The sequence below is a fragment of the Carcharhinus amblyrhynchos genome, chromosome 14 (genome assembly GCF_965287045.1).
Source record: "Carcharhinus amblyrhynchos chromosome 14, sCarAmb.v2.hapA, whole genome shotgun sequence".
NCBI lineage: Eukaryota > Metazoa > Chordata > Chondrichthyes > Carcharhiniformes > Carcharhinidae > Carcharhinus > Carcharhinus amblyrhynchos.
Genome location: NC_137337.1, coordinates 71,810,414 through 71,822,810, shown reverse-complemented (window position 1 = coordinate 71,822,810; position 12,397 = coordinate 71,810,414). Strand labels below are relative to the sequence as shown.

Here is a 12,397-nt window from a genome sequence, read left to right as displayed (position 1 = left end):
AAATTAAAAAAAAGACAGGAATATATTGTTTTCTGTTTGGAACATGCTTCAGCAATCAGGTTTATTCTGACCTTTTGGGGCAGAGAATTCCAAAGATTTGCCACCCTCTTGAGTGAGGAAATTCCTTCCCATCTGCACTATTCCTTTCATAAAATCCCCACCATATAGAAAGAGGCCATTTGGCCCATCGAGTCTGCACTGACCACAATTGCACCCAGGCCCTATCCCCACCACCCCACATATTTACCCTACTCGTCCCCCTGACACCAAGGGGCAATTTAGCACGGCCAATCAACCTAACTTGCATATCTTTCGGACTGTGGGAGAAAACTGGAGCACCCTGGAGGAAACCCACGCAGACACGGGGAGAATGTGCAGACTCCGCTCAGACAGCGACCCGAGCCGGGAATCGAACCCGGGTCCCTGGCGCTGTGAGGCAGCAGTGCTAACCCCTGTGCCACCCCACGATCATCAGCCTTCACTTTCACTGGGAGAGAGGGGGTCTGTCGAGCTGGAGAATGTTTTGTGAGCTTCCCTGGCCCCTAACGGCACTCGTTCTGTTCCAGCTCCTGGAGTGGATCCGGCGCACCATTCCCTGGCTGGAAAACCGTGCCCCCGAGAACACCATGCAGGCCATGCAGCAGAAGCTGGAGGACTTCCGCGACTACCGCCGTCTCCACAAACCACCCAAAGTGCAGGAGAAGTGCCAGCTGGAAATCAACTTCAATACCCTGCAGACCAAGCTGCGACTCAGCAATCGACCAGCCTTCATGCCCTCGGAGGGCAAGATGGTGTCGGTATGTACAACGAGAGGAGTGCAGTAAATGTAAATGTTCTAAATGTAAAGTGGAGAAGCCGTTCCAATGTCAATTTTAAAGAACTGCAATTTCCTCCAAGCTCACGTTCCCTTTCCAATTGGTTCTGGTGAGTTTTGGGTCTCAGTTGATTGGGTACAGTTTAGCCATTCCACATGGTGCAATTTTTCTATCTGCAAGATTATTGGGCCAATAGGAGAAAATTAAGAAAAAATAACTTAACTCATGAATTTAAACATTATTGAATGAATATTTAGCTGCAATTGCTTTTGGTTTTTATTTTATGTTCTAAGTAGACTAGCATGCTATCTGTCCTATGAAGATTGCCAGGTCTCTCCCCACCCCCGTAACCTATTGGAACCGACCATAGCTGGCAATTGGCTGTAGAGAAAGATCAACTTGGTGTGAGGGAGGTCCATTCAAAGCAGCAGGGAAGAAGCTGTTCTTGAGACGGTTGGTACATGACCTCAGACTTTTGTATCTTTTTCCTGATGGAGAAAGGTGGAAGAGAGAATGTCTGGGGTGCGTGGGGTCCTTGATTATGCTGACTGCTTTTCCAAGGCAGCGAGAATTGTAGACGGAGTCAATGGATGGGAGGCTGGTTTGCGTGATGGATTGGGCTACATTCACAACCTTTTGTGGTTCCTTGCAGTCTTGGTCAGAGCAGGAGCCCATACCAAGCTGTGATACAACCAGAATGTATGCTTTCTGTGGTGCGTCTGTAAAAATTGGTGAGAGTCATAGCAAATGCACCAAATTTCCCTAGTCTTCTGAGAAAGTAAGAGCTTTGTTGGGCTTTCTTAACTAGAGTGTCGGTGTAGAGGGACCAAGACAGGTTGTTGCAATGCATCTCATTAAATGGCACATGCTGCGGCCACAGGGTTCCAGTGGTGGAGGGAGTGAATGTTTAAGGTGGTGGATCGGGGGGGGTGCCTATCACGCTGGCTGCTTTGTTCTTGAGTGTCTTTGGAGCTACTCTGGTGGGGAGGATTTCATTGCATTCCTGATTTGTGCCTTGTAGATGGTGCACAGGCCTTGGGGAGTCAGGAGGTGAGTTACCCTCCACAAAATTCCCAACCTCAGTGTATGTAAGGAACGTAATCCTGATGCGGGCAACTATCAACAGAATACCTGAATAATTGTACTGGCTGACTTTAAGTTATGCATCTTATAGCCTCCTCGAAGCACAGGACTAAATTAGGTAGATTGGCCATGCTAAATTGTCCCTCAGTGTCCCAAGCTGTGTAGGTTAGGGGGATTAACGGGGTAAATATGAGAGGTTACACGGATAGGGCTTGTGTAAGATACACCGTTGGAGGGTCAGTCTGGACCCGATGGGCTGAATGGCTTCCTTTTGCACTGTAGGGATTCTATGGTTGTAAGGCAAGGTGGTTGGACTCATTCTTATTGGAGGTGATTGATGGGCAATTGGGTAACGCGGATGTTACTTGTCACTGATTAGTTATATCTTCGCTTTAGAGATGTGTTAAGCATGAAGCCATGGGGAGGACAGTTATAAAACTGGTCCGATATTCGATCTGCGCTGGTTTCATCCCTCTGCGTGGGGATCCATGCAGAGTTTGGGAATCCATTTGGTCCTCGGAATGGGAAGGGGCAGGAGAGTGCTGCTGGCCCCGAGTTAATGAATGTGAATGGAGGTGATGACATTGCTCAGGGTCCCTAACAGTAATTCATGGTCGTTACAGGACATCAATAACGCCTGGGGCTCGCTGGAGCAGGCCGAGAAGGGTTATGAAGAATGGCTACTGAATGAAATCAGGAGGTTGGAGAGATTGGACCACTTGGCTGAGAAATTCAGACAGAAAGCAGCGATCCATGAGGCCTGGACCAACGGTAAATATCTCACTGTCTGGAGGCACAAACACTGATTTTGATTTGATTTATTATTGTCACGTATTGGGATACAATGAAAAGTATTGTGCTTGCATGCTGTACAGACCATAAGACATAGGAGCAGAATTAGGCCACTTGGCCCATCGACAAAGCATACCGTTCACTGAGAAGGAAAGGATAGTGTGCAGAATGTAACGTGATGTTCATAGCTTGGGTGTAGAGAAAGATCAACTTAATATAGGGTGGGTCCATTCAGAAGTCTGGCAGTAGAGAAGAAGCTGTTCTTGAGTCGGTAGGTATGTGTCCTCAGGCTTTTGTATCTTTTTCCCGAAGGAAGAAGATGGAACAGAGAATGTCTGGGGTGTGTGGGGTCCTTAATTATGCTGGCTGCTTTGCCAAGGCAGCGGGAAGTGTAGACAGAGTCAATGGGTGGGAGACGGATTTGCATGGTGGATTGGGCTACGTTCACAATCCTCTATATTTTCTTGCGGTCTTGGGCAGAGCAGGAGCCATTCCAAGCTGTGATAAATCTGGAAATAATGCTTTCTATGGTACATCTGTAAAAGTTGATGAGAGTCGTAGCGGAAATGCCAAATTTCCTTAGTCTCCTGCAAAAGTAGAGGCGTTGGTCGGCATGGGGACTAGGACAAGTTGTTGGTGATCTGGACACTGCAAGATTTGAAGCTCTTGACCATTTCCTGAGGTTAACATGAAATATCAATGTAGGGATCCCCTTTGTGGAGGGAGTGCAGAGGAGGTTTACTAGGCTGATGCCGGAGCTGAGGGGGTTGAGCTATGAGGAGAGACTGAATAAATTAGGCTTGTACTCGTTAGAGTTTAGAAGAATGAGGGGAGATCTCATTGAGACGTATAAGATGATGAATGGGATGGATAGGATAGAGGTGGAGAGACTCTTCCCGCTCAGAAAGGACAGTAGGACTAGGGGGCACAGCCTCAAGATAAAAGGGGGGCGGTTTAGAACGGAGTTGAGGAGGAACTTCTTCACTCAAAGGGTGGTGAATCTCTGGAATTCTCTGCCCGTTGAAGTGGTGGAGGCTGCCTCGCTAAATATTTTTAAGACGCGGGTTGATGGGTTTTTGATAAGAGAGGGGATTAAGGGTTATGGGGAGAGGGCGGGAATGTGGAACTGAGCCACGACAGATCAGCCATGATCTTATTGAATGGCGGGGCAGGCTCGAAGGGCTAGATGGCCTACTCCTGCTCCTATTTCTTATGTTCTTATGTATCCCTTGGGCAGCATGACACTGGATGTGGAACAGTCCTGGTGCATGGCAGCCCCTGAGTGGGATGTCATGGTGAGTTAGAAATTTTCTCTCTTCCCATTCCATTCACCCATCACCTGCCAGCAAGTGACACGATCATTGGCGGAGAAATACTTTTTGATTGCTGTCATCATCTGAATGTTGCTAAAGAGTGGCTCCCAGAAATTACCCATCGCAAGTGGACCAGTCAACTCTTCTTCAATAAACCCCTGGAGTCACAGCTCTTGAAGAGTTTTTTCCCCATTTGTCCCCGTGATTGGCACAGTGGTCAGCACTGCTGCCTCACATCGCCAGGGACCCAGGTTCGATTCTGGCCTCGGGTGTCTGTCTGTATGGAGGTTGCACATTCTCCCCATGTCTGCGTGGGTGCTCCGATTTCCTCCCACAGAACGAAAGATGTGCGGGTTAGGTGGACTGGCCATGCTAAATTGCCCCTTAGTGTCAGGGGGACTAGTTAGGGTGAACGCATGGGGTTATGGGGATAAGGCCTGGGTGGGTTTGTGAACGGTGCAGACTCGATGGGCTGAATGGCCTCCTTCCACACTGCGGGATTCTGTGATTATTATCATCCATTTCGTCCCCTGCCTTGCAATGCCTACTCAAGTTTTCAAACATAGCGAGAGGTTGGTCTATGGCCTGCACTTTTTAAACTGTTGTCCGTGTGCTGACCTCCCTGTTTCAGGAAAGGAAGAAATGCTGATGGCAAAGGATTTTGAGACAGCGACTCTATCCGAAGTCAAGGCTATATTGAAGAAACACGAGGCCTTCGAAAGTGACCTTGCCGCTCACCAGGACCGGGTGGAACAGATCGCTGCGATCGCCCAGGAACTGAAGTACGTGCTCAGATAACAGTTTAATTTCAAATAAAAGATCAACGCAAACAAAGGGTTGGAATGGCCCTGAGTCAGGTGCTCCAATATAAGGCACCCTCAAGAGGCATCTCAATCTAAACAAATTCATTTAAAGTCCATTTTATTTGTCTCTATTTGTGAGCTCTTCTCCTGATCTAGAAGCAGCCCACAGCTTAATTGGACTGTTCTATTGATAAGTGGAGACCTTTGAATGGGAACCCAATTTTGTCTACATTGAGGGTGTCTGGCAGCCAGCACAGAGGAGAGTTGGGCTGGGGAGGCATCCTGCCATGCCTCCTCTCAGCCCATGTACAAGAGCTTGGTTTGCCAGTCCAGACTGTCCAACGCTACCAGCTGGGAGAAGGCAGCAAGAGGTAACTGACAGAAGATGAATCATTCCCCTATCCCCGCCACCATCAAACAAAATCTTAAGACTTGGCATGTTGTGCAGAGCCCCCGAGATGTACTTTTTTTTGTTGAGTAAAAGCTGTGCCCCGACATGACTTGGTTTATGCCCCTGGACTGAGGGCATTGTTAAATGCCCAGGAAGTGGTGCCATTGTGGTATTGTCACTGGACTAGTAATCCAGTAATGCTGCGGGGACCCGGGTTCAAATCCTGCTGCGGCAGGTAGTAAAATTTGAATTCAAGAAAAATCTTGGATTGAAAAGTTTACTGATGACCATTGATGACATAGTTCATTAATTGGAAGTAAACCTGCCATCCGTACTGGGTCTGGCCTGCATGTCACTCCTGACTCACAGTATTTCAAATGCCCACTAAACAAGGGCAATTAGGGATGGGCAATAAATGCTGGCCGAACCAATGATGCCCACATCCCGTGAATGAATGAAACAAAAGGTGACTCCAGACATAAAGTTTATTTATTATTGTTGGAGGTAGGCTGGCATTAACACTGCAATGAAGTTACTATAAAATCCCCTAGTCACCACACTCTGGTGTTTGTTCACATACACCAAGGGAGAATTTAGCATGGCCAGTGCACCTCCACCCTGTCCCCGTAACCCCTGCATGTCCCATGGTTAATCCACCTAACACACGCATATTTGGAGTCTGGGAGGGAACCAGAACACCTGGAGGAAACCCACACAGACACGGAGATAATGTGCAGACTCTACACAGACAGTCACCCAAGCCGGGAATCGAACCCGGGACCCTGGCGCTGTGAGACAGCAGTGTTAACCACTGTGCCGCCCATATGGTGAAGTCATTCACTCTTGCCTCTTTGAGAAGAGCTCTATATGTTGAACATTTGTGACTTGTTCCGGGGTCGGGTGATGTTGGAGGGGCTTTAGGGCAGAACAAAGAGTAAAACAGGCACCTTCAGTCACGCATGTCGGCCGAGAAGAGAGAGAGAGGCAGAGAAACCAGCCTCCAGCCAGCTTGTGTTAGATCTTCCAATGGCCCTTGAGATTTGGTTTAACAGCTGGAATTTTTTTTATCTCTCCACAACCTATATCCTGAGGAACTTAACACTTATCTGTAAATCGCAACATTAAAGCCCTGGGATCCCTTTCAATATCCAACTCTGGTCGTCATGGCAATTCTTTTGGCAATTGTGTACCTCTGTTTGGATTCGTCGCACCATGAGGTTTTGGTGACTAATGCTTCTTCTTCCATTGCTTCTCCCAAATTGTCATTCTGTAGCCTGCCAGCACCTTTTTGCAAGCTTTTCTGTCTTGTGAGTTTAGATAAAGAACACCACAGCACAGGAACAGGCCCTTCGGCCCACCAAGCCTGCGCCTACACACGGTTTCTATCCCTCTGTTTGCCTCCTGTTCATGTCTCTATTAAGATAAGCCTTGAACATTGCTGATGTGCCTGCTTCCACCATCTCCACTGGCAGTACGTTCCAGACAGCCACCACCCTCTGTGTGAAAAACTTTCCCCACACGTCTCTCCTAACCTTACCCCCTCTCACCTTAAACCTGTGCCCTCTTGTAGTTAACCTTCCCACCCTTGGAAAAAGCCTCTAACTGTCCACCCTGTTTGTACCTCTGATAATTTTGTAGACCTCTATCAGGTTCCTCCCATCAATCTTCTGTCTTTCCAGTGAAAACAACCCTAGTTTATCCAACCTGTCCTCATAGCCAACATCCTCGAGACCAGGCAACATCCTGGTGAACTATCTTTGCACTCTCTCCAAAACGTCCCTGTCCTTCTGGTAGTGTGGTGACCAGAACTGCACACAATGCTCCAAATGCGGCCTAACTAAAGTTTTATACAGCTGTAATGTAACTCCATGTCATGGCTGGTGAAGGCAAGCATGCTCTGTGCCTTCTTGACATAAGGAGTGTTGTTGGCCTGTTCGTCTGCGAAGAGCAAGTGTGATCTAAGATGGCCATTGACAAACCTCCAGGATACTGGACACACTCTCGCCAATGTCCAAGCTGTCTCTCCCCCAGGATGCGGGCCCTTGAAGATTCAGAGGCTGACTCTTTACTCCGCCTCCTATGATATAAGCTGGAGCGGGGTCAGAGGTTGGGGCAGAGCTGCTCTTGCGCTGGTTTGCGGTGGGGGTACGGGAATGGAACTGGACCTGGGTCAAGGCCCAGTAGGTACAGGCCATGGGTTCATTCATAGTGGGAACGTATACATTAAGCTCAGTAACAATTAGACAAAGGTGCTTACACTCCCAACAGAGATGAAACAAACTGTGGTTCTTGGTGGCATTTCAAAATAGAAATTCTGTACATAAAGATGTCCAGTACCAGACAAGAACTAGCTGATAAACTGGCCAGTCCGATAGAAAACCAGACTAATGGTGATTTCACATCTAGTCCTGAGCCAAGGTCCACATGGGTTAAGCTGGAATTATTGGCTAGCAAGTACAGGAACCCTGGTTATTATTTTTCCTTCCTTACCTTCATCTCTTCCCAACTGATGATCCTGAAGCCAGTTGTAAGTTCTTCAGCAAAATGTTTAGTTAAGATGGCACCGTAGTTCAAACCGAGAACTTCTTGGTCTGCGCAGCCCAACACTCGCTACATTGATTCCTGCTTCACTGGGGAAGCAGGCAATTCCATTGGTACTGAGGGAGTGCCACACTGTCAGAGGGTCAGTGCTGAGGGAGCGCCGCACTGTCGGAGGGTCAGTGCTGAGGGAGCGCCGCACTGTCGGAGGGTCAGTGCTGAGGGAGTGCTGCACTGTCAGAGGGTCAGTGCTGAGGGAGTGCCGCACTGTCAGAGGGTCAGTGCTGAGGGAGTGCCGCACTGTCAGAGGGTCAGTGCTGAGGGAGTGCCGCACTGTCAGAGGGTCAGTGCTGAGGGAGTGCCGCACTGTCAGAGGGTCAGTGCTGAGGGAGTGCCGCACTGTCAGAGGGTCAGTACTGAGGGAGTGCCGCACTGTCAGAGGGTCAGTGCTGAGGGAGTGCCGCACTGTCAGAGGGTCAGTACTGAGGGAGTGCTGCCCTGTCAGAGGGTCAGTGCTGAGAGAGTGCCGCACTGTCAGAGGGTCAGTGCTGAGGGAGTGCCGCACTGTCAGAGGGTCAGTGCTGAGGGAGTGCCGCACTGTCAGAGGGTCAGTGCTGAGGGAGTGCTGCACTGTCAGAGGGTCAGTGCTGAGGGAGTGCCGCACTGTCGGAGGGTCAGTGCTGAGAGAGTGCTGCCCTGTCAGAGGGTCAGTGCTGAGAGAGTGCTGCCCTGTCAGAGGGTCAGTGCTGAGGGAGTGCTGCACTGTCAGAGGGTCAGTGCTGAGGGAGTGCTGCACTGTCAGAGGGTCAGTGCTGAGGGAGTGCCGCACTGTCAGAGGGTCAGTGCTGAGGCAGTGCTGCACTGTCAGAGGCTCAGTGCTGAGGGAGTGCCGCACTGTCAGAGGGTCAGTGCTGAGGCAGTGCTGCACTGTCAGAGGCTCAGTGCTGAGGGAGTGCTGCACTGTCGGAGGGTCAGTGCTGAGGGAGCGCCGCACTGTCGGAGGGTCAGTGCTGAGGGAGCGCCGCACTGTCGGAGGGTCAGTGCTGAGGGAGCGCCGCACTGTCGGAGGGTCAGTGCTGAGGGAGCGCCGCACTGTCAGAGGGTCAGTGCTGAGGGAGTGCCGCAGTGTCAGAGGGTCAGTGTTGAGGGAGTGCCGCACTGTCGGAGGGTCAGTGCTGAGGGAGTGCCGCACTGTCAGAGGGTCAGTGCTGAGGGAGTGCCGCACTGTCAGAGGGTCAGTGCTGAGGGAGTGCCGCACTGTCAGAGGGTCAGTGCTGAGGGAGTGCCGCACTGTCGGAGGGTCAGTGCTGAGAGAGTGCTGCCCTGTCAGAGGGTCAGTGCTGAGAGAGTGCTGCCCTGTCAGAGGGTCAGTGCTGAGGGAGTGCTGCACTGTCAGAGGGTCAGTGCTGAGGGAGTGCTGCACTGTCAGAGGGTCAGTGCTGAGGGAGTGCCGCACTGTCAGAGGGTCAGTGCTGAGGCAGTGCTGCACTGTCAGAGGGTCAGTGCTGAGGGAGTGCTGCACTGTCAGAGGCTCAGTGCTGAGGGAGTGCCGCACTGTCGGAGGGTCAGTGCTGAGGGAGTGCCGCACTGTCAGAGGGTCAGTGCTGAGGGAGCGCCGCACTGTCAGAGGGTCAGTGCTGAGGGAGCGCCGCACTGTCGGAGGGTCAGTGCTGAGGGAGCGCCGCACTGTCGGAGGGTCAGTGCTGAGGGAGCGCCGCACTGTCGGAGGGTCAGTGCTGAGGGAGCGCCGCACTGTCGGAGGGTCAGTGCTGAGGGAGCGCCGCACTGTCGGAGGGTCAGTGCTGAGGGAGCGCCGCACTGTCGGAGGGTCAGTGCTGAGGGAGCGCCGCACTGTCAGAGGGTCAGTGCTGAGGGAGCGCCGCACTGTCAGAGGGTCAGTGCTGAGGGAGCGCCGCACTGTCGGAGGGTCAGTGCTGAGGGAGCGCCGCACTGTCGGAGGGTCAGTGCTGAGGGAGCGCCGCACTGTCGGAGGGTCAGTGCTGAGGGAGTGCCGCACTGTCAGAGGGTCAGTGCTGAGGGAGCGCCGCACTGTCGGAGGGTCAGTGCTGAGGGAGCGCCGCACTGTCGGAGGGTCAGTGCTGAGGGAGCGCCGCACTGTCAGAGGGTCAGTGCTGAGGGAGCGCCGCACTGTCGGAGGGTCAGTGCTGAGGGAGCGCCGCACTGTCGGAGGGTCAGTGCTGAGAGAGCGCCGTGTTGGGAGAGGTGCCATTTTTCGGATGAGATTGCAAGCTAAGGCCCCACCTGCCTTGGATCTATGTAAAAGTTCCCATGGTGCTTTTCATTGAAAAGTAGGCAAATTCTCCCCATGTGGTGGCCAATGTTTACACCTTGACCAACAACATTATCTGTTAATTTGTGGGTTCTAGCTGTGTAGAGATAGGCTTGTGTTTGCCCGGGTGGTCAGTTAGCTCAGTTGGCTGGACGGCTGCGCAGTGATGCAGAGTGATACCAACAGTGAGTGTTCAATTCCCGTACCAGCTGAAGTTATTCTCGAAGACCCAGTCATCTCAACCTTGCCCCTCGCCTGAGGTGTGGCAATCCTTGGGTTAAATTACCACCAATAAGCTGTCCACTCAAAGGGAAGAGCAATCTATGGTCATCTGGGACTGTGGTGCCTTTACCTTTTATATTCCAACGATGATAACCGAGAAGTTCTGTGGAAGATCTGCGGGATATGAAAGGTGATATATAAATTCAGGATCGTTTTTCCCTCTATTGTGGTGTCAGCGTTAAAATGCATGAGTGAGCACAGGACAGTTCCTCGAAAAAACAGTGCATTAATTTTCAGCACTCCGATATGAAGGATGGTGCAGTTGAACCTTTGTTATTCAGGTCCGGCCTTCGGATAAGAGAAATCCTTTCTGACTTTTACAGCGAGCTGGATTATTGGGATTCCCCAAGTGTGAATGAGCGATGCCAGAAGATCTGTGACCAGTGGGACAATCTCGGAGCCCTGACCCAGAAGAGGAGAGATGCCTTGGAGGTACTTTCAGCTCCTACTAGTTCTTTATGGACGTGTTTTGGTTTCTCGAGCGTGTGCAGGCGTTGTGGTAAACACAGGTCATAGAATCCCGACAGTACAGAAGGGGGCCATTCGGCCCATTGAATCTGCACTGACCACAATCCTACCCAGCCTCTATCCCCGTAGCCCCACGTATATACCCTAGCTAGTCCCCTGACACTAAATGGCCATTTAGCATGGCCAATCAACCTAACCAGCACAGTTTTGAAGTGTGGGAGGAAACCAGAGCACCCAGAGGAAACCCACGCAGACATGGGGAGAATGTGCAGACTCCGCACAGACAGTGACCCAAACAGGGAATCAAACCCGGGTCCCTGGCACTGTGAGGCAGCAGTACTAACAACCGTTCTACCATCTACCCCAAATGTTATTATACAATGAACAAAGACGCAAGGATGATGTTCAACAGTACAAAGCCCAGGCCAGGTCCTAACAGAAACACTCTGTTCCATTTTGTGCCCTGTCTTTTAGGAAGTTTGACCTCTTGTGGTCAATACACCAGAACAATAATCACTTAAAGGATTAAGTTACAAATACTGATGACATACGTCAGGCTTTTATTCTGCAAGGTGATGAGGTGATCTAGTTGAGGTGTTGAAATGATCTAAACTATTGCCTGTGATTATGGAGCCCAGAATAAGGGGGCTGTAATATCCTAACTGTGTTAGGGGTTGTGGGTCTAAAAGAAAAAGAAAAAGATATGGTCTGCACACATAGATTCAAAATACCAACAATAGATTTAGAGGAGGAGCTCTTACCTGTACAGAGTAGAAAATGAAACTAAACAGGGGTGTGTGCAACACCCTAATGACATCATTCAATCGTGCCACAGAATCGTAGAACTCTGACAGTGCAGAAGGAGACCATTTGGTTTATCGAGCCTGCACTGACAACAATCCCAACCAGGCCCTATCCCTGCAATTCCATCTATTTACGTTGCTAATCCCCCTGACACTAAAGGGCAACTTTAGCATGTCTATCAACCTAATCTGCACATCCTGTCATAGCTCTCAAAGCAATCATGCAACCACTTAAATATATAATGCGGCATAATCTTTAAATTGGAACCAGACTATCAGGAAGTAATTCTAAACACCGGGTTTGGATCCAGCTCCCCCAAAAAGATTTATGCGGGCACAGGGTCAGTTGACAATTTCAAAACTGAGATTGTTGGATTTGTACGGCACGGTGGCACAGGTCATTAGCATGGCTGCTTCACAGCACCAGGGACCTGGGTTCGATTCCCAGCTTGGGTCACTGTGTATGTGGAGTTTGCACATTCTCCCCATATCTGCATGGGTTTCCTCCGGGTGCCCCGGTTTCCTCCCACAGTCCAAAGATATACAGCTAAGTGGATTGGCCATGCTAAATTACCCCTTAGTGTCAGGCGGACTAGCTAGGGTAAGTGCATGGGGTTATGGGGATAGGGCCTGGGTGGGATTGTGGTCTGTGCAGACTCGATGGGCCGAATGACCACCTTGTGCACTGTAGGGAATCTATGATTCTATGACATGATTTGATGGTGATGTCATTGGGGTGTTGCACAGGTCTCTGTTTAGTTTCATTTTCTGTAGTGACGCACTGTAGGATTCTAGGATTTAAGAACAAAACAGTGGATG

At 50.4% G+C, this 12,397-nt stretch overlaps 1 protein-coding gene across 6 annotated transcripts in view; it reads left to right on the top strand.

Annotated features, from left to right (window-relative positions):
* actn1 (actinin, alpha 1) overlaps nucleotides 1-12,397 on the top strand; it is a 186,761-nt gene that overhangs the window by 142,667 nt on the left and 31,697 nt on the right. For all 6 annotated transcript variants that reach the window (XM_080203078.1, XM_080203076.1, XM_080203080.1 and 3 more), the window contains exons 10-13: nucleotides 567-797; nucleotides 2,522-2,669; nucleotides 4,635-4,785; nucleotides 10,631-10,739. In XM_080203078.1, coding sequence (XP_080059204.1) covers nucleotides 567-797; nucleotides 2,522-2,669; nucleotides 4,635-4,785; nucleotides 10,631-10,739 — 639 coding nt within the window. The remainder of the gene's footprint in view (nucleotides 1-566; nucleotides 798-2,521; nucleotides 2,670-4,634; nucleotides 4,786-10,630; nucleotides 10,740-12,397) is intronic.